This window comes from Schistocerca americana, chromosome 2 (assembly GCF_021461395.2).
Source record: "Schistocerca americana isolate TAMUIC-IGC-003095 chromosome 2, iqSchAmer2.1, whole genome shotgun sequence".
NCBI classification, from domain to species: Eukaryota; Metazoa; Arthropoda; class Insecta; order Orthoptera; family Acrididae; genus Schistocerca; species Schistocerca americana.
In genome coordinates, this window is record NC_060120.1 from 392,259,664 (window position 1) to 392,279,719 (window position 20,056).

At 41.7% G+C, this 20,056-nt stretch overlaps 1 protein-coding gene across 1 annotated transcript in view; it reads right to left on the bottom strand.

Moving 5' to 3' along the window:
• The window catches only part of LOC124596235 (WD repeat-containing protein 13-like), an 84,233-nt gene that overhangs the window by 26,238 nt on the left and 37,939 nt on the right, over positions 1–20,056 (bottom strand). The window contains exons 7-8 of the mRNA XM_047135299.1: positions 18,282–18,425; positions 16,496–16,674 (exon numbers count right to left, since the gene is read on the bottom strand). Of these exons, the coding sequence (XP_046991255.1) occupies positions 16,496–16,674; positions 18,282–18,425 (323 nt within the window). The remainder of the gene's footprint in view (positions 1–16,495; positions 16,675–18,281; positions 18,426–20,056) is intronic.

Genomic DNA, 20,056 nt, shown 5'->3' on the forward strand with positions numbered 1-20,056 from the left:
GATAAATGGTGCGATGCCGACAGAAGTGTATGACACACGACTTTGTGGCTGAAAACTGGAATACATGGGCTAGAGCCCATGACTGTGCCTTGCGAATGGCTCCCTGTAGGCGCCGCTCAGCAACACCAATAGTGAAGGAGCAGTACGAAATTCTGAAGTCATCCGCATACAGAGAAGGTGAGACCGATGACCCAACAGCTGCTGCTAGACTGTTAATGACCACTAAAAATAAAGAGACACTCAATACAGAGCTCTGCAGGACCTCTTTTTCTCCTGGACATGGATGGAACTAACGGAGGCACCAACTTGGACACGGAAAGCACGGAGCGACAGGAAGTTTTGGATAAAAATTGGGAGTGGGCGCCAGAGACCCCACTCATACAATGTGGCAAGGATATGATGTCACCAGGCTGTGTCGTATGCTTTACGTAAATCAAAAAAAGATGGTAACCAGATGTTGGCATCTGGAAAAGGCTGTTCGGATGACAGACTCAAGGGACACAAGATTATCAGTGGTAGAGCAACCCTAGCAGAAGCAGCCCTGACATGGAGCCAGTAGGCCAAGTGACTCCAGGACCCAACCCAACCACAGACACACCATACATTCCAGCAGCTTACAAAGAAAGTTGGTGAGTCTGATGGGCCAGTAGCTATCCACATCAAGCGGGTTCTGACTGGGTTTGAGCACCGGAATGATGGTGCTCTCCCGCCATTGCAATGGGAAGACGCCATTGCACCAGATCCGGTTGAAAATGATGATGAGATGTCACTCGTAGTCATTTGACTGTGGATCTGATCCAGCCCAGGACCTGTGTCGGGGCAATGTGCATGGGTGCTGAGGAGCTCCCACTATGTAAATGGGGCGTTATAGGATTCACTGTGGCATGTAGTGAATGAGAGGACTTTCCTTTCCATCCACCGTTTGAGGGTGCAAAAGGCTGGGGGGTAGTTCTCTGATGCAGAGGCTCGAGCATAGCGCTCAGCAATCTCCTTGATGTTAATGCCAGGGACACCCGTTGGGGTCTGGTACCCAAAAAGGTGTCTGATCTTCATCCAGACTTGGGAAGGTGACGTATGGCACCCAATGGTCGACACATACATCTCCCAACACTCCTGTTTCCGTCGTTTTATAAGCTGGCAAGCGCGGGCATCGAACTCCTTAAAGGCAATTAGGTGCTGTGGGGAAGGGTGTCACTTACGTCGCTGTAGAGCTCGCCAATGCTCTTAATTGACTCAGTGACTTCCAGCGACCATCAAGGGACTGTCTTTTGCTAAGGGCACGCTAAAGAATGAGGGATTGTGTTTTCTGCTGCAGAAATGATCGTTGTAGTGACCTGCTCAACGACAACACCGATGGCACCATGTGGGCTGTGACAGCAGAGGTGAAGGCTTCCCAGTCTGCCTTGTTTAAAGCCCATCTGGGTAGGCATTCATGGGCTAAGGATGGGGCCCCTCCACGCCCGCACCAACGTGGTGACCAACACAAAAGTTCTACTGTCACCTCCGTATGCATGTTAGTTTTGAATCAGGCGTCACAGGATGCAGGCTGTGATGTTATCCATGTGTCTGGGTAAGACTACTCATTAACATGGTCCATCAGGAGATAGAAGTGGTCGAAAGCGATCGAAGGGTAGCGGTTGTAAGAGCAGAGGAAAAAAAAAGTGCCAAGGCCAGCGCCAAGGGAAAAAAACCTCTGCGACAGTAGGACGGGTAGTAAGGGCAGTAGCGGCTTGCTATCTGCGACAGTGCATGCAAGGTGTGGTTGTGTTAGTTCGAGGTATCGTGCATCGTTACCTTTGTCGTTGTTGGAGCTTGTTGCGGCGCTGCATTCATGGGCATGACGCCAAGGGAGTGAAAGGAAGATGGGGAAGTGGTCACTACCACACAGATCGTCATGTTCTCTGCAGTGGATAGATGGGAGAAGGCCAGGGCTGCAAACCGAGAGATCAATGGCTGAATATGTGCCATGTGCCACACTGAAATGTGTGGGGACACCTGTACTTAAGAGGCAGAGGACAAGTTGTGACAGGAAATTTTCGACCTCCCTACCTTGGCCAGTAAGCATGGCACCACTCCACAAGGAGTTATGTGCATTAAATCTCCCAAAAGTAGGATAGGTTTCGGGAGTTGATCAATCAGTGCAGCCAATACTTTCAGGGGTACCTCACCATCTGGAGGAAGATATTCATTGCAGACAGTTATTTCCTGTGTCATCCTTATCCTGACAGACACAGCTTCAAGAGGGGTTTGAAGGGCCACAAGTTCACTACATACTGAGTTCAGGACATAGACGCAAACTCCACCTGACACTCTATTAAAGTCACTATGGCTCCTGTAATATCCCTTATAGTCACAGATGGCAGGGGTCCACAAGGCCGGGAACCAGATTTCGTGGAGGGTAATGCAGAAAGCAGGTGTACAGCTAAACAATTGCCGTATCCCAGCCAGGTGGTGGAAAAAACCGCCACAATTCCACTGAAAAATTACGTGATCGTGAGAATGGGAAGGCATGAAACACTCAATGAGGCAGTCTATGCCTCAGGGTCACCTGCTGCCACCAGATGAGTACCTACACGATCGACATCCATTGTGTCTGAGGGCCCAGCAAGATCTACGTCCTCTGCGGACGCCAGAATCTCCACCTCATCCTCGGACACAGAGCTTGAAGGTAGTGGTGGTGTGGGTGCCACTGCAGTGCCTTAGTTCTTCGGAGTATTTTTCTTTTTAGGTTTCTCTCACTGCTCCTTAGGTTTGTCCAGCTGGGAGGGTTTCACTGATTCAGTCTCAGGGACTGAGGAGTACTGTGAAGCCCTATTGACCAGCTACCTGTGGTTGCTTCAGCCACTGGCAGGTGTCAGCTTTGCCACTGGTATGAACCTGGGAAGGGAGTGACCCAACGGATCCCTTCCAGACGAGAGGAGCCGAAGAAGACTGACGCTTCTCCAGCTGAGACATGGGGACTGATGTCCCTGATGGTTGGGGCGGCGTTGCTCCCGAAGTATGTGGAGCAGGAGCAACAGGGAGAGAAGTGCCCCCCACCATCAAGGAGGCAGGTGGAGTGTGAGGGCTCTGTGAGCCAACTGTACGAGGTGGAACGGAAGATGATAGAACCGTTGTTGTAGCGACAGCATAGATTGATGTCATATGCACAGGATGTAGCCTCTCATATTTTCTCAGTGTAGGTCAGACAGTCCAGGGTTTTGTATTCCATTATTTTTCTTTCTTTCTGGAGAATCCTGCAGTCTGGAGAGCAAGGCGAATGGTGCTCTCCGCAGTTGACACAGATGGGAGACGGGGCATGGGGAGTATTGAGATGTGAAGGACGTCCACAACCCTGACATGTGATGCTGGAAATAAAGCGGGAAGACATATGGCTGAACTTCCAGCACTTAAAGCACTGCATTGGGGGAGGGATATATGGCTTTACATCACAGCAGTAGACCATCACCTTCACCTTCTTGGGTAATGTCTCACCCTCGAAGGCCAAGATGAAGGCACTGGTGGCAACCTGATTACCCCTTGGACTCCGGTGGACGTGCCGGACAAAATGGACACCTCACCGCTCTAAATTTCCCCGCAGCCCATCGTCAGACTGCAAAATAAGGTCCCTGTCAAATATTATACCCTGGAACATATTGAAGCTCTTATGGAGCGTGATGGTTACGGAATCATCCTCCAGCTTGTCACAGGCAAGTAGTGCCTGTGACTGGGCAAAGGATGCTGTTTTTATCAAGCCCTCCACTTCCCCAAACTTGTCCTACAAATGCTCCACAAAAACTGAGGCTTATTGGACACAAAAAATTCCCCATCAACTCTCATACATATGAGTTACCGAGTTGAATAAGCTTCGCTGCCATCCTTAGCCTAGCGTTCCTCCCATTGTGTGACCAGACGGGAGGGGGGGTAGGACAATTTGGGGTCATATTTCTTAGCATTGAAGTTAGACTTCGACCACGGTGTTTGACCACCAGCAAGAGATGACAAACTACACTTCCTGGCATGTCATCCGTCCTGATGCCACACACTCTGACCAGGGGCCCTCCCCATGGGCGCCACCCAGCCGCAGCAAAGGTCACCTGGCAGGATGGCCACTGCTGGGAGTCCCAATGCCCCAGGGTGATGGGCATCTACTCCTTGCATATGTGGGGAGTTAATGGCACAGGCATCAGCAGAGTGATCCCTGTGTGGTCTGGGGGCTATAACCAACACGGTACATGGCGGCTCGATCACAACGGAGTGGCTACCATGCTGGGTATCAGGTGCAAATGAGCTAAGAAGTCCATTAATCATCAACAGCGTGGAAAGCAATACTGCACAGAGGATGGAGGAAAACGCACCCAAGAGGGTGACCTTGCCCAACAGCTGGAGAATCACCAGAAGTGCAGGTCTACATTGATGAAGGATGTGAGAGGTCTCAGCACATGGGCACTAAGCAACCTTGTAAGGCACCCTTTCCCAATTGGCTCGCTCTTTGGGAAAATTTTGAAAAACGGAGGTCAAACCCTACAAGGGACCATCACATAAAGGACGAAACATGAGAGACTCCTTTTAGTCGCCTCTTACGACAGGCAGGAATACCTTGGGCCTATTCTAACTCCCGGACCTGCAGGGGGAGATAAGGACAGAAAATACCCACCATAGTTTAATAACGAAATCTAGAAAATGCTGAAGAAGCAAAGACTGTTGCACACTCAGTCCAAAAGAAGACGTGCAAATGACAACTGGCAAAGATTAGTAGAGCTTTGAGGACCTGTGAAAAGATCTATGCACGAAGCACAGAACAGCTACCACCATCATACCTTGGCTGAAGCTCTGGTGGAGAACCTGAAAGAAATTCTGGTCCTATGTAAAATCACTAAGCAGGTCTAAGGCTTCAGTTCAGTCACTCATTGACCAGTCTGGTTTGGCAGTAGAATATAGCAAAAGGGGTGCCAAAGTTTTAAATTCCACATTTAAGAAATTGTTCACACAGGAGAATGTACCACTGTTTGACCATCACACAGGTCCTGTATGAAAGGCATAGTAATAAGCATCCTTGGCATAGAGAAACAACTGAAAGAGTTGAAAACAAATAAGTCGCCAGGTCCAGATGGAATCCCAATTTGGTTTTACAAAGAGTACTCTGCGTCATTGACTCCTTACTTTGTTTGCATTTATTGTGAATCTCTTGACAAGAACAAAGTGTCAAGCGACTGGGAAAAAGTGCAGTTGACAAATTACAGACTAATATCCTTAACATCTGTTTGCTGCACATTCTGAGTTTGAATATAATAAATTAACTAGAGATCAAAAAGCTCATGTCCATGAATCAGCATGGCTCAAGAACATCGCTTGCGTGAAACCCAACTTGCTCTTTTCTCACACGATAATCTGCAAACTATGGATGACGGGCAACAGACTGATTTCATATTTCTAGATTTCTGAAAAGCAATTCGACACGGTACCCCACTGCAGATTGTTAACAAAGGTATATGCATACGGAATGAACTCCCAGATATGAGACTGCTTGAAGACTTCATAAGTAATAGAACTGAGTATGTTGTCCTCGACGGCAAGTGTTCACTGGAGACGGAGGTAACATCATGAGTGCCCAAGGAAAATGTGATCGGACCGTTGCTATTTTATAAATACATAAATGATCTCACAGACAGGGTGGGCAGCAATCTGCAGTTGTTCACTGATAATCTGATGAGTGGCAGCTTGCTCTTAATGTAGAAAACTGTAATTTAAGGAGATGAATAGGAAAAACAAATCCGTAATGTTCGGATTCAGCATTACTAGTGTTCTGCTTGGCACAGCCATGTCATTTAAATATTTGGGTGTAATGTTGTGAAGCGATATGAAATGGAAAGAGCATGTGAGGATTGTGGTAGAGAAGGATAATGGTGGACTTCGGTTTATTGGGAGAATTTTAGGAAAGTGTGGTTCATCTGTAAAGGAGACTGCATAAAGGATACGAGTGTGTCTTATTCTTAAGTACTGCTTGAGTGTTTGGGATATGAACCAGGTCAGATTGAAAGAAGACATCAAAGCAATTCAGGGGTGAGCTGCTAGATTTGTTACCAGTAGGTTCGATCAGCATGCAAGTGTTATGGCTATGCTTTGGGAGCTCAAGTGGGAATCCCTGGAGGGAAGAAGACATTATTTCGAAGAACACTACTGAGAAAGTTTAGAGAAACAGCATTTGAAGCTGACTGCAGACAATTCTACTGCCACCAACATACATTTCACATGGGAACCACAAAGATAAGATATGAGAAACTAAACAACGAAAAATCCAGGACGGAATGTAACAATATTATGAGAAGGAAAGCCGCAGGTAAGAACAACAAAAAGACTCTCACAATTATAGCTTTCAGCAATTAAGGCCTTCATCAACAACAGACACACATACACGCGCACGCACGAACGCATGCGCGCTCCCACACACACACACACACACACACACACACACACACACGACTGCATTCTCAGGCAACTCAAACCACATTGCCAAGTGTGCGTGAATGTACGTGCGTATGTGCATGTATTATTGATGAAGGCCTTAATGGCCGAAAGCTGTAATTGTGAGAGTCTTTTGTTGTGCCTACCTGCAACTCGGCATCTCCGCTATACAGTGAGTAGCAACTTTGCTTCTTGAGAAATTCGGGGTCATAGGGAGGCATATAGACAGTCGTTTTTCCCTAACTCTACCTGTGAGTGGAACAGGAAAGGAAACGATTAGTTGTAGTACATGGTACTGTCCACAACACATCATACGGTAGCTTGCAAGGTATGGATGTAAATGTAGACTTCTTTGGCATCGTTTCACACAAAGACAATTGAAAATGTTTTCAAAATCCATCCAAAAATTGGAAAGACCATGATATCAGCTACAGAATCAGCTGAAGAGTTAGAGCTACTTAAAGAAAAAAATCAGTATCAGGAGATATACTAAATTTTCAAACTTTAGTTATTTCTTAATTTTAATTAATTTGGAAAAGGAATGTGTTTTCACTCAGTCAAAATACAAGATGATTACCAATTTATTTTATGACACTTCCGCTACTTATTTAGAAAAGTGGACTTATCCATTTCAACCTCTGAAATCATTTCATTGGATAACACTGCTTCTTGGGCTGAACTTTTAAACTGTCTGAAAATTCTTAAGACAGTAGATTCAGGTGCAACATTTCAAACACATGAAGATGTATTGTTTGGTGATGTAGGATGTATGAACAACATTGTATATGAGAAACTTGAGAAATGGGAAAAAGCTAATTTGGAAACAAATAAGAGATAATGTGTTGTATTCCATATACTTAAAAGCTCACGTACTTCACATAAAAGTATATGAGATGCTCGTGAGTTTTGCACATGCCTTGTGGAAAGTGTATTTTCAATTGTAAATTCCCTTTGGATTGATGAGGAAAACTGTTTTATCACCAAAACTACTGAAGAAATTGTAATAATTAAGACTCATTATCAAGAACTTACCTGCAAGGAGTTCTACAACCTGCTGTTAACCAATTCAAAGTTTTTGAAAGATTTTAAGTCTTCCGATAAACACAAAGTTAATGGCAGTAGTCCTGATACAGTAGTTAAATGGCCTATGGATTTTTCATACCTACAGTGGTGTTCATTTGTTAGAAATTATTCTATTAATTTCTCAACACTTTGAATTATAATCAGTTCTTGGAAAACGATGAATTATCATATGATGCAGTGCCATTACAAGCATGTTTTGAAGTGTCTTGTTAAAATATATGCCTTTTTATGAGTATAAACTTTCGTTTTCATAGCCATATATGTAGAATATTTTCTTTTTGTCAAGTGCCTGTTTTTTCCGCATGTCACATTTTTTCACAAGGAAAATCTGGTCACCCTCAGGTAATTTCATGTTCTGGCATCACCCACAGGATGTCAGCCACATATCACGCACAGTCAAATGGCATCACAGAATGCTTTAATAAGATGTTGACAGACATGCTCTTGATGTATGTTGATGAACAGAGATTGGGATACAATACTGCCCACCTCACCATGACATTTGTATACAATCTAATGAAGCAGGACACTAAAGGCTTCACATCATTCTTTTTGCTCCATGGTCACAAGAATTAAAGGATAATCTATACATTGTTCCTGTTTCAACCAAATGATACTTGGGATGACTACATGAAACGACTCCTCATCAGGATTGGAGGAGGATGACAGTTGCTTAATAAACCTGGACACCCAAGAGAAAGACCGAGAGCACTGCCACACCAAGCACCATTCAGTGAGATACAGCTTGGGAGACATGGTATGGATTACTACAGCTGAGCACAAAGTGGGACAATCAGAAAAGTTACTAAAGTGATACTCTGGGATATTCACATCCTATGTTGCCTGTTGAAAGTAGAGGATTAAGACCCTTCATGAATAAGTGTAGAGATGTCATACATGTCATCCATATGCAGCCCTACTATAGCTCCGAAGCATAGACAGGTAGTGGAAGCTTTTCATTCAAGCCAACTGAAGACCTGGTCAATGACAGGGAAGCTTCGATGGGAAGGGCTATCTTTGGTAATCATCATTGTGGAGAGGATATAATAACATGATCAGAAAGTGAGGATCCAATAACAATGCCATGCACAGGACCACTGACAAGCTCTATATCCATGGTGCTCCAGTCAGCTCCAATGAGAACTTAGGAAACAGCAAGTCACTGTTTCTCCACAAAATGGAGCAATACTGCAAGCTGTAGTGCATGCAGTGTGGCACAGTGGCTAGACCCACTGGCTGACATCCTGCAGGTCACCAGTTCAAACCTGACCATTCACAATTGTCTGTTGTTAGCTTTTATTATTCCTAGAAGGTTCTTGAAATTTCTTATCTTTGTGTTGTTTGTACATTCCGGAATATTAAATGCCTGTGTAAATGGCAGCACTTCCCATCAAGGAGCTCAGTTCTGTCCTGACCATACATTGGTGCTCACAATAAATGTGCTTTCAGTGCTTACTTCAGTTTTGCATGTTTCTCATGACCTTGCTTTCGGATTTGGGCTTGAGTGTGGTTACAATGTGACAATATAACTAATGTGCTTATACTTTTCACATGAGTTTAATTAACTTATTGAACACTTCCAGTGGACAGAAAACATTTATACATCTATAGTTTGTTCATTCACAGTGGCTTGAATGGATATTTGTGTCTGTAGCATTCTTTAACTTCTAGCCACTGGGAGCAATAAATTACAGGCCTGATGATCTTACATTACTGTCAGTTAATACTTACTTCACTAGGCTGTAGTGATCATCAGTTAGCACAATGTATTTTCATTTGAGTCTATGGTTTCTTACATGAGTTGCTTCAATTACATATATTAGTTGCTTTCACAGTGTTTGCCAATGAGTGATCTTTTACAATGGCCAAAAGAATGGAAGGTAGGAAGATTAGAGTTTAACGTCCCGTTGACAGTGCTGTCATTAGAAATGGAGCACAAGCTCAGATTACAAAAGCATGAGGAAAGGAAATCAGTTATGCACTTTTCAAAATAACCACCCCAGCACTTGCCTGGAGAGATTTAGGGAAATCTCGGAAAACCTAAATCCAGATGGCTGGGCAGGTATTAGAGTTGTCATCCTGCCGAATGCCAGTCATGTGCTAACCATTGCACCACCCTGCTCAGTAAGTAAAAAGAAGTCATCTTTCTGTTTCACAGGTACAATGGCTGCATTCAAAAAAATGATAACACCTCCTTGTCAGCTCTGGAAGTTTAAAGATATAAACAATGAGAAAAGTGAAATAGATGAAAAGCCTTCTGATGGCAGTATGGCATTATAATATACATCGCTATGCTGAAAGACAGAAAAGAGTTTCCTTGATTCATAAAAAAAATAAAAACTGGATAAAGGAGAAAATATACAGGCTGATTCTTATTAATGTTAAAAAACACATGAACTGATGTAGACACATGGGATCGCAAATGTCAGGAAATACCACAAAAGTTGATGACAAATGTTGAACACGACATCACCAGATCACATACCTCACTTGCCGCATGTGCAGTGGTTGGGTTTGTCGATCCTGTGCTACAAATCACTCCACTAGGCTATTCTGTTTTCATTCTTGCATTATCCAATGTGATATAGTAGTGCTCATGGTAGCAGTAATACAAGACTATGATGAATTGATTTACATTTAATGGGCTTGCAGTTTGATACAGTAGTGCTTGTGGCAGCAGTAATACAAGCCTAAGATGAAATGATTTACATTTAATGGGCTTGCAGTTTGGAATTCCTGTGTAATCGTCTCTTTGTCAGTCAACAGACAAGGTCTGTATGTACACTTTTGTGCTGTAAGTGTCCCTTCATGTTTCCACTTCACTATCACATTGGAAACAGTGGACCAGGGGATATCTAGGAGTGGGGAAATCTCACGTACAGACGTATGACACAAGTGACACCCAATCGCCTGACCACATTCGAAGTCCGTGAGTTCCGCGGAGCACCTTATTCTGCCCTCTCACAATGTCTAATGACTACTGAGGTCACTGATATGGAGTACCTGGCAGTAGGTGGCAACACAATCCACCTAATACGAAAAACAAATGTTTTTAGAGGTACCAGATTCTTTTGATCACATAGTGTATTTTGCTGGACGTAGTTCTGCAACACATCTGGTGGGGCATCACATGAATGTTCAAAACTTTCACATTTTCTTTTCTTGTAGAATGTTAACTTCATATAACATGAACCAAAACTGTTCTTTTGGAACACATACTTCAGAATATTAATTTTGAAATCCAAGTGGTCCTCGTCAGAATCAGCCTCTGCACACCAATGCATTTAAAACTCCTTTCTTATGGGTTGGATGATGAGAACTCTGGGTGCTAAGATATAATTCAGTGTACATTGGCTTGCGGTATACTGAGTGGCCGACATGTCCATCTGACTTTCATTGTACCAAAACATCTAAGAATCCTTCTTTCTCTATGTCGACAGAGAAATTGGTGTTTGGGTGAAAGCTGTTCATGTATTTATGGAAGTGCTCAAGAGCTTCTATGTTGTGTGATCGGAACATAAATATGTTGTCAACATTGGAATACAATGAAGGTGGATGAAACGTAGCCAAATTTAACACACATTCCTCAAAATGTTCCACAAAAAAGTTGGCCACTGCTGAAGACAATAGAAAACCCATAGACATTCCATCCATTACTCCATAAAATTTACTGCCATACAAGAAGTAGGTGGTCATCATAGCATGTTGGAACAACTTTAATGTTGCAACAACTTAACTGTTTCACGAGGAAAATGCTCTGCCAGCAGTTACCATGTGCCCTTCACAGGAAGTTTTGTAAATAGTGAGACAACATACAGGATGACTAAAATATTGTTTGGGCCAACTGTAATCTGGTTAAATTTCTCAAGATATATCTGAGCAGCAACCAAATACCTGAGTCATTATCTCAGTTAAATATCTGGCTAGCCTATAGGTAGGAGAGTCAATGGCACACACAATTGGTCTCAACATAATACCTTTCTTGTAGACTTAAGTAATCTGTACAGCCTGGGCGGTCTAGGAGTCCATGTTCTAACATTTTTCATGACATTCTGTGGTAGACCAGAGTTCATGTTCTAATATTTTTCATGACATCCTGTGGTAGACCAGAATTCTTCAGAAGCTCAACCATTTTTTGCGGTGTGACAGATTTGGGTCCCATTTTAGGTATTTGTAAGTGCTATCCTCTAACAATGATACCACTTTGTTGTGATATTCAATAATATTATGAACAACCATCACATTTCCCTTCTCAGTCGTAAGTACTACAAGCTCGTCACCTTCCCACAATGTATGGAGCTCCTCTCTCTCCAGTCGTTAGCACACTGGACTCGCATTCGGGAGGACGACGGTTCAATCCCGTCTCCGGCCATCCTGATTTAGGTTTTCCATGATTTCCCTAAATCGTTTCAGGCAAATGCCGGGATGGTTCCTTTGAAAGGGCACAGCCGATTTCCTTCCCAATCCTTCCCTAACCCGAGCTTGCGCTCCGTCTCTAATGACCTCGTTGTCGACGGGACGTTAAACACTACCCACCACCACCATCCTCTCTCTCTCTGCTCTGCTGATGTTAGATTTGGGTGGCCTGGCTGAGGTTAAAATGTGACTGGTGGTAAGTCTTGCCTCGTCGGTGTCGTCTCGTGAGAGATGTTACACTGCCTTTTCCACTCCACTAATGAGATCCATGACAGGTACAGTGTGTGGTATATGAGTGAAATTTAATACTTTATTAAGGGCTGAAACAGTGCCTTCATCTTCTTGTCCAACAAGCCAATGACAGTGCATGCCATTTTATGAGATGACAACAGTCCCAGAGCCCGGAGTCCTCATCGTCCAGTCCAGAAGACAGCAGTTTTAAATACATTGGTACACAGAGGAAAAACTATTTCTGACAAGGACCACTTGATTCTGAAATTAATTATCTGAAGTTTGTGTTCCAAAAGAATGGCTATGGTTCACGTGACATGAAGTCCATATAAGAAAAGAAAAGAAAATGTGAATGTGAATACGTTGAACATTCATGTGATGAGCCACCAATTGTATTGTTTCCTTTCTGTGGCGTTACATCCAGCAAAATAGGCAGAGTCCTTGGAAGACAAGGTATAAGATCTATTTTCTGACCTGCTAAGAAGATAAAGCAGACACTGCATCTTGTATCCTTGAGATTTATAACAACTCTTGTGGGTGCAGAAGCAATTACATTGGTCAGTCCATCATACCATTTCTGACTGCTGTGCAGAACATTAATAGCATATTAAAAAATCGATAACTGAAGAAATCTGCAGTTGTTGAGCAAAACTGCACAAACAAACAAAACCTATTGTTTGACAAAATGAAAGGTGTTTCCCAGGGTCCTATATACCCGGATTCTGTAATTAAAGAGGCTGTAGAAATAATGTGAATGTGTGAGAAGAACTTCAACCATGACAGCGAACTCTCCATGGAAAGAAAAGGCAGAGGTGTTCATCGTAATGTTTACGCATGTACGGTGGGGGGAGGGGGGGGGGTGGCACCAGTAGCACAGCCATTGACACCATCTGTGACAGAGCAGTATATAATTATTGACCAGTCACAATCTATTTGTGGATTACGTGTGGCCAACACAGCAACAGTTTAGACCGTTAGTTGTTCTCGACAAAGACAATGGAGATAATCATTGAAAGCTTGAGGTTTTATCGTGTATTTATGCGGAAAGTAGTCCGAGAATGTTTTATATAACAGTGGTGTTACGAAAAACTTAATTCTAAACCAAACAATAGGACCACAAATTTTACCCAATAATTTAAATGGCCATATTACTCAGTCTTTTTAAGGAAGGTTCTGCCACAGCCACTTGAAGATATTCCTCTGACAGCAAGAGCAAACATGTGGCTACAGCAGGATGGAGCTCCACCACACTATGCCACCACAACAGGAAGGTACTGAAAGCAGGTGTATGCAGATACGTGCATTGGGTGACAAGGACCAAATTGCTGGCCAGCAAGATCTCTATACTTAAACCCACTAGATTTTGTCACATGGAGGAGCTAGTTTACAGCTCACCTCCCAAATGGACCTTATGACCCACATAGCCATTGCCGCTGCAGAGATCCAAAATATGGAGAGTATTTTTGAGAATAAGCTTGAAGAGATGATCCAGAAATGCAATACTTGCATTCAAGCAGAACAGTACAAATTTCAAACACCTTTTATAAATAAGATTGATGTAAACATAAGAGTTACAAAATTATTGTCCTCCCTATAACCAAACAAAAGCTTTTCTTATTTTGTGTTTCTTCCCATTTGATCCTTCTTTTTTGTTTACAATATTATTTAGTACAGAAATCTTAAGTTACTTACTAGTAATGACACAATTTAGAAGTTTATACTCATTTATTTGTAACATGATACGGTAGGGTTTGTTGTACTGTACTTGCAATAAACCACCATAGACTACACGACCAGTAAATAATATAGGAAAATCTTACCTCAATGTAAACACCCAATTGTCTAAACACAATGAAAAAATACTACCAGTCAGATGCAAGACTCAAACCCTGAGCCCCATACACTAAAGTAGCGCGCGTAGCCCCAGAGTCTTGTCAACCAGAATACTTGACTTGGGTTGGGATGATCAGATGTGACAGACCAATAGGCTCAACCACCGCACATGTGGCAAGGTATGTCATCCGGTGACGTCACATGTTCAACATTTATCATTCACGTCTGAAGTATTTCCCAGCATTTACGACCCCATGTGTCATATTAAATTACTTGTCTCAGCATCATCTATGTCACATTGGGTTTTTTAATGTTAATAAGAATCACCCTGTATATTGTTGATAAAATACAATTGCAATAAAAATGTCAAAATCATCAGCACACTCCATGACAATTTATTTGTTGAAATCAATTATAAGAATGGCGCTATGCAAAAGACAAGTCATCATAGGTGTGCCATACAGGAAGATGGACTAAAACATCCTACGAGAGCTTTTTCTGCCTTTTCTTGGAGGTTGTATGTTTCAATGCCTATGTTCTCTGGAAAAAAATTGGTGATGGAAAAAACAAAATGGAATTCATGATTAGTCTCTGTGAAAAATAAACTCTCTCTTTGCACTGCAAGATCATTTGTTGGCCGTCCATCTTAAATGCCATCAGTGACTTGTGTTATAATATTCTACCAAATGTTTCACGAAGCACAACAAAGGTTTCCTGTTAGCCATTTCTGACAGATCCAACTACTATGGAGTCAGCTTCATAGCTCCCAGTTGGTTTCATAACTCACAATGATTTGTGGATATAGAATGAAAAATGAACTTCACATGGACATCTTAATGTTTTTAAAGAAAAGTAAACCCATCCACAGACCCTGGCAGATGTATCAGTACCACCTGATCACCTTATCACACACTGCCAATGAAATCACTGGATGCAGTACAGAGTGACGTAAGGTTCAGAATACTGCTCTCCTGGCAGTTGTCAGTTTTAGTGACCTGGAGTCCTTACTACTCAGTCAAGAAGCTCCTCAACTGGCATCACAAGGTGAAGTGCACACAATCCCAGCCCTCCCACCAAAGAAAAATCCCTGGCAGTAGTGCAAATAAAACCAAGGTCCTTTGAATGGCAGTCAGTGCACTCACCACTAAGCTATCAAAGTGAACATCTTAATGGTGTAAGACACATAGTTCTTTTATGTGCTGTACCATCTTTTAAAATACTTCACAAAGAAAATGGTCTGCAAGTAGGTGAAAATACAATACAATCTGCTGCATTAGTATATTTAATCCATTCCTAATATGTTTTGATTTCAATTTATACATAAAAACCTACACATAACTGCTTTTGTGCAAGAACAAGGAATGTGATGCAAGGGTGCCAGCCTCTACAGGGGAAAACTACCTAGTCAGGCTTAGGCACTCACACATAAAATGTCTACTTGAGAGTTTAGGTGAAACCAACAGGCAATGAAATAACTCTTCCAGTTTTGAGGTAGACAATCTAGCTTACTTGCCAACAAAAACCTTTTGGGTAAATGAGAGAACTCAGAGGAATATCAATTAACAGTTCTGCTGATTCTATTGTCTACCTACCATAGAAGCTATGACAATGAGGTGAAAGATTAGTGTATATAATATAGGAACAGAACAAAAAGTCACTAATATTAATGTGAAGTACCTGTCCCTCCTTCATGTGATGAACAATGTCTAGATTTTCAGAGACTGCCTGAAGAAACTAAGACGAGCCCAGATCTAAATATTTTTTACTAAACCATCTAAAAAATATCAGCAGCCAGAGTTTGCACCAATAACCATCTTCAGCTATTGGATGCTGTACTGCTTGAAACTTCAACATTTTTTTTTTAGGTGTTTTCAAACATTGGAAAATCCAGGATGGAATAATGATTATATTATCAGAATTTTTTGTGATGTTTATAAGCAATTCTAATGTATGTGTCACTCCACATTGATAAAACATTGTTCCATGCATTTTAGTAACAATAAACAATGTATATAACCTGGCAGCAATTGCAAGTGATAGAAAGCATTTACTGGGCTCAAGTAGACTGGATCATACTAGTTGCTAGACATCTTTGATGTTTGAGAATCTTTATTTGTTCAAACCAAAAATGCAATTAATGATTTTTGCAAAAAAAGTTATTTTTTTTATTTTTAACTAACTGTTAGCTTACTGAGTTTATTATGGTGTTCTGAGTGCTCATAACTATTAGCATGGGAGGTTTAATTTAGTTTTATCCATTATGGCCTATAAAATGAACAATAGTGTCTGTAAAAACAACTATGAAAGAAATAGAATTTTAATAAAAATGGCTTCGTTATTTTATCAGTGAAATGAGAATGTTTCTCTGAAAAGGATATGTACATAAGTGCTAGTGACAATCAAATTTTAAGTGTACATTCTAATTTTATGCAGAAGAGAAGCTATTCAAGAAGTTATCAATCTCATAATTAAAATTGTATGCAAATACCTGAAAAGGCAAACAACATTTGCAGCACAGTTGACAAGAAGTGTTGGATCTCTTGCTTCCCGACTGATCCATGCTCGCCATGAAATGCAAGTTATAGGGCAATTCTCTGCTACCACAATACGACGACATTTACTCAAACGACCAGTAGCCAGTTCAAACAAGAAAGATACTATCACACCCTGTGAAAGCACACACCAACATAAATTTGCAATACAATGTTACATAAAGCTATCATACACATAATAAATGGTTTAATAACGCTACACTCACAAGACAGGAGCAAAATTATAATGTGATTACAATTACACTTGAAAATAAATATTAATGCTCATTATGTTGATTTTAAGAAATGGTTAATTATTAGACACTCATTGTAGAAAGGGGGAAACGAAAGACAATATGAGAGGAGGATGGAACACTCAGATATGAGACTGGAAAGGGGGGGAGAGTGAGGGGGGACGAGGTTGTCGCTCACCAACAAACAAGGGAATATAAATAAAGGGAATGGCAATATTTGAATTTCTGAAATGAGAATGCTTAATGCTAGTTAACAGATTTCTAAACAACACCAAATAAAAGATATCTGACCACAGAGACACAGAGGAGACAAGGAATATGGACATTAAAAAATTATTCTCATCATTGTATTACAGAATTCTCTAAGTTAGAATACAAAGCAATGAACAGAATAAAACTTACGTTATGATACAAAGCCAAACCAAAAACAAAGGACAAAACAAAGAATAGTATAAGTGGGCAGACAATACAGAAAAGCCTTGTTAGAGTAGGGAAGAACATCTTGTAGACTTGATGTTTGTCAGCTTTTGTATACTGCAAATTATATTACAGCATTATCGCCATCTACAGAACACAGATTTGTGCATCAACTGTGGACTGTTTATGTTATCCACAGTACAAGACCACAAACCTTCAGTAACCTATAAATCTTTACTTATCCTTTCCACCTGACATAGGAACTAGTTTTGAAGTTCTGAAAGTTGGAGGTTTTTTGTCTGTTCCACCCACACTACTGATTACATTTGTGTCTGTTGGCCAAGCTGTAATTGGTCCATTTTGGCAGTTGGTATGTATGTGTTCCTCTTGACATTTTAGATTCTGGAACAACAGGTACAGAAAACAACAAATGATAATGTAAGGTGGTTGATAGAAAAGATTAGGACTTTAGGATCAAACACACAATTTATGTAAAAGTGGCCTAACAGTTTATGAATATTTTTGCTAGTAATATGCTGTCTTTAGTTTCCTGTTTAAGTCTAATGCATTCTGGAGCTACCACTCCATTTTCAGGGACTACATCAACGTTTTTGGACATAAGACTGCTCCATCTTATCACAAGCACTAAACTGAAACAGATGTAATGCAAAAAAATTCCTTTAATAAAACTGCATTGTCATTCCAAAACACATTGGACTTATGTAGGAGAATAAAATATTGTGACTGAAGCTGGTATATTAGTGGGAAAAAAAATCTGCAACTATAACCTACATTCACAGACAGCCCTTGAAGAAACGTCTTTACAAAATGTTGCCTTATAATTGTAACAGAGATTGCTGACAGAACAGAAGTGCCACAGAATCCACTGCTCAATAGGACAAGCAAACTACATCGCATGATACGCTGAATGTACTTAAATTGTGAATGGCATGGGTAAGGACCGCATACCAAAATTACATGAGGAGAGTGAGGCTCATGGAAGGTAATAAAGCAGGTAAGGAACATAGGATATACTTTGTAAATTGAAAATTAAGAGCATTTATTAGTATACCTTATCATTTCCCGCCCAAAGCATCTGTCCACTGGAATCAAATGCCAATCCTAAGACTTTGCCTCCCAGCTTGCTGCTACCACCTCTTGGATAGATGCCTGTTGATACATTCAGTACCTCCATCATACCTCGTGAATTACCAGCCTAAAGATTTTATTAAGAAAAATTTCTGTATGTCACTGCTGGAATGAATGCTCTAGTGTGCGCGCGCGCGCACACACGCGCGCACACACACGCACACACACACACACACACACACACACACACACACACACACACACAGGATATAATGATGAGCAATCCACAGCCATGAAATAATGGACAAATATATATAAGAAATTACTGGATTTGCAAATTTTTAAATCTAATTAAAGATATCATGTCTTTGTCTGAATCAGAATACAGCATCTCTTCCAACTTTCTGATGATTCACTTTTAATCACAGTAAACAGTGTTCAGAAATGAAAAACTGCAATATCCCTAGAACCAATTATATCCATTTTCAGTCATCAGTAACTGAAAATCCTCCCAAGAATTTCAAAATTATTTTGATTCCTTTGATCGTACTAATTCCCTAAGCCCTAATACAGTATATTGTACATTGGGAAGTGCTCCCTGCCAAGCACTTCACACTGCTTGCAGAGTATGGCTGCAGATGTAGTTGCAGTCCAATTGGTAAATATCCTAGAGTGATGAAAAATGCTTGAGAACTGGTCAAACAAGGATCTTTGTCCTCTTCTGTATGTGAATTACATATCTGTAGGATGCCTCCAATAAATGAGTCTAGCAATGACCTTCCCATGGCGAGATTTAAGAGGTTGTTCCACCTTAAATTGCTTGGACACTTTGACATTTTAAGGTTGTGACTGATACTCCTGAAACTAACCATGATGTTAAATGATATAAGATTGTTTTGTCTATATACACACATATTACCAATAAAGGAAAATACAAATTGCTGCTTACCATAAAGAAGACATGTCAAGTTGAAGACAGGCACAATTAACAGACACTTACATACAGCTTTCAGCCACAGTCTTCATCAGCAAAAGAGAGACACACACCATTCACACACACACACAAGCAAGCACACCTCAAGCACATATGACAGCCAACTCCAGCATCTCGGGCCAAAATGCAGCATCATGTGGGATGCAAACAGCAATCTAGAGGATCTGGGGAAGGAGAAGGGTAATGGGAGGGAGAAGGGGAAGGGGAAGGGATGATCTACGGGTGGGGAGAGACACGAATGCTGTCTGGTGGAGTGTGCAGGGCCTGGAATGTCAACAGACACAGCATCGAGAGGTTGTGGGGCACGGAGGTGGGGAAAAAAAGAGCAAAAAAAGGAGAGGAGCAGGAACAGATGAGCAGATGCATTGGCAGAGGGCTGTAAATTAACAGGGTGGATGAGAAAGGGGATAGAGGGGGGGTTGGGGGTGGACACTATTCAGTAGAGGGTGTGGGGACAGTACGTTACCATAAGTTAAGGCTGCTGCTGCTTTGTTTTAGGCACTTGAGTAGGATTGTTTTGAGGGCGGAGACCAGACAGCGAGGTCATCGGTCTCACGGGATTAGGGAAGGACGAGGAAGGAAGTCGGCCGTGCCCTTTCAAAGGAACCATCCCAGCATTTGCCTGGAGCGATTTAGGGAAATCACGGAAAACCTTAATCAGGATGGCCAGACGCGGTATTGAACCGTTTTCATCCCGAATGTGCTAACCACTGCACCACCTCGCTCCTGTGAATTATTATGGGTGGAGGTTACACTCAACAACT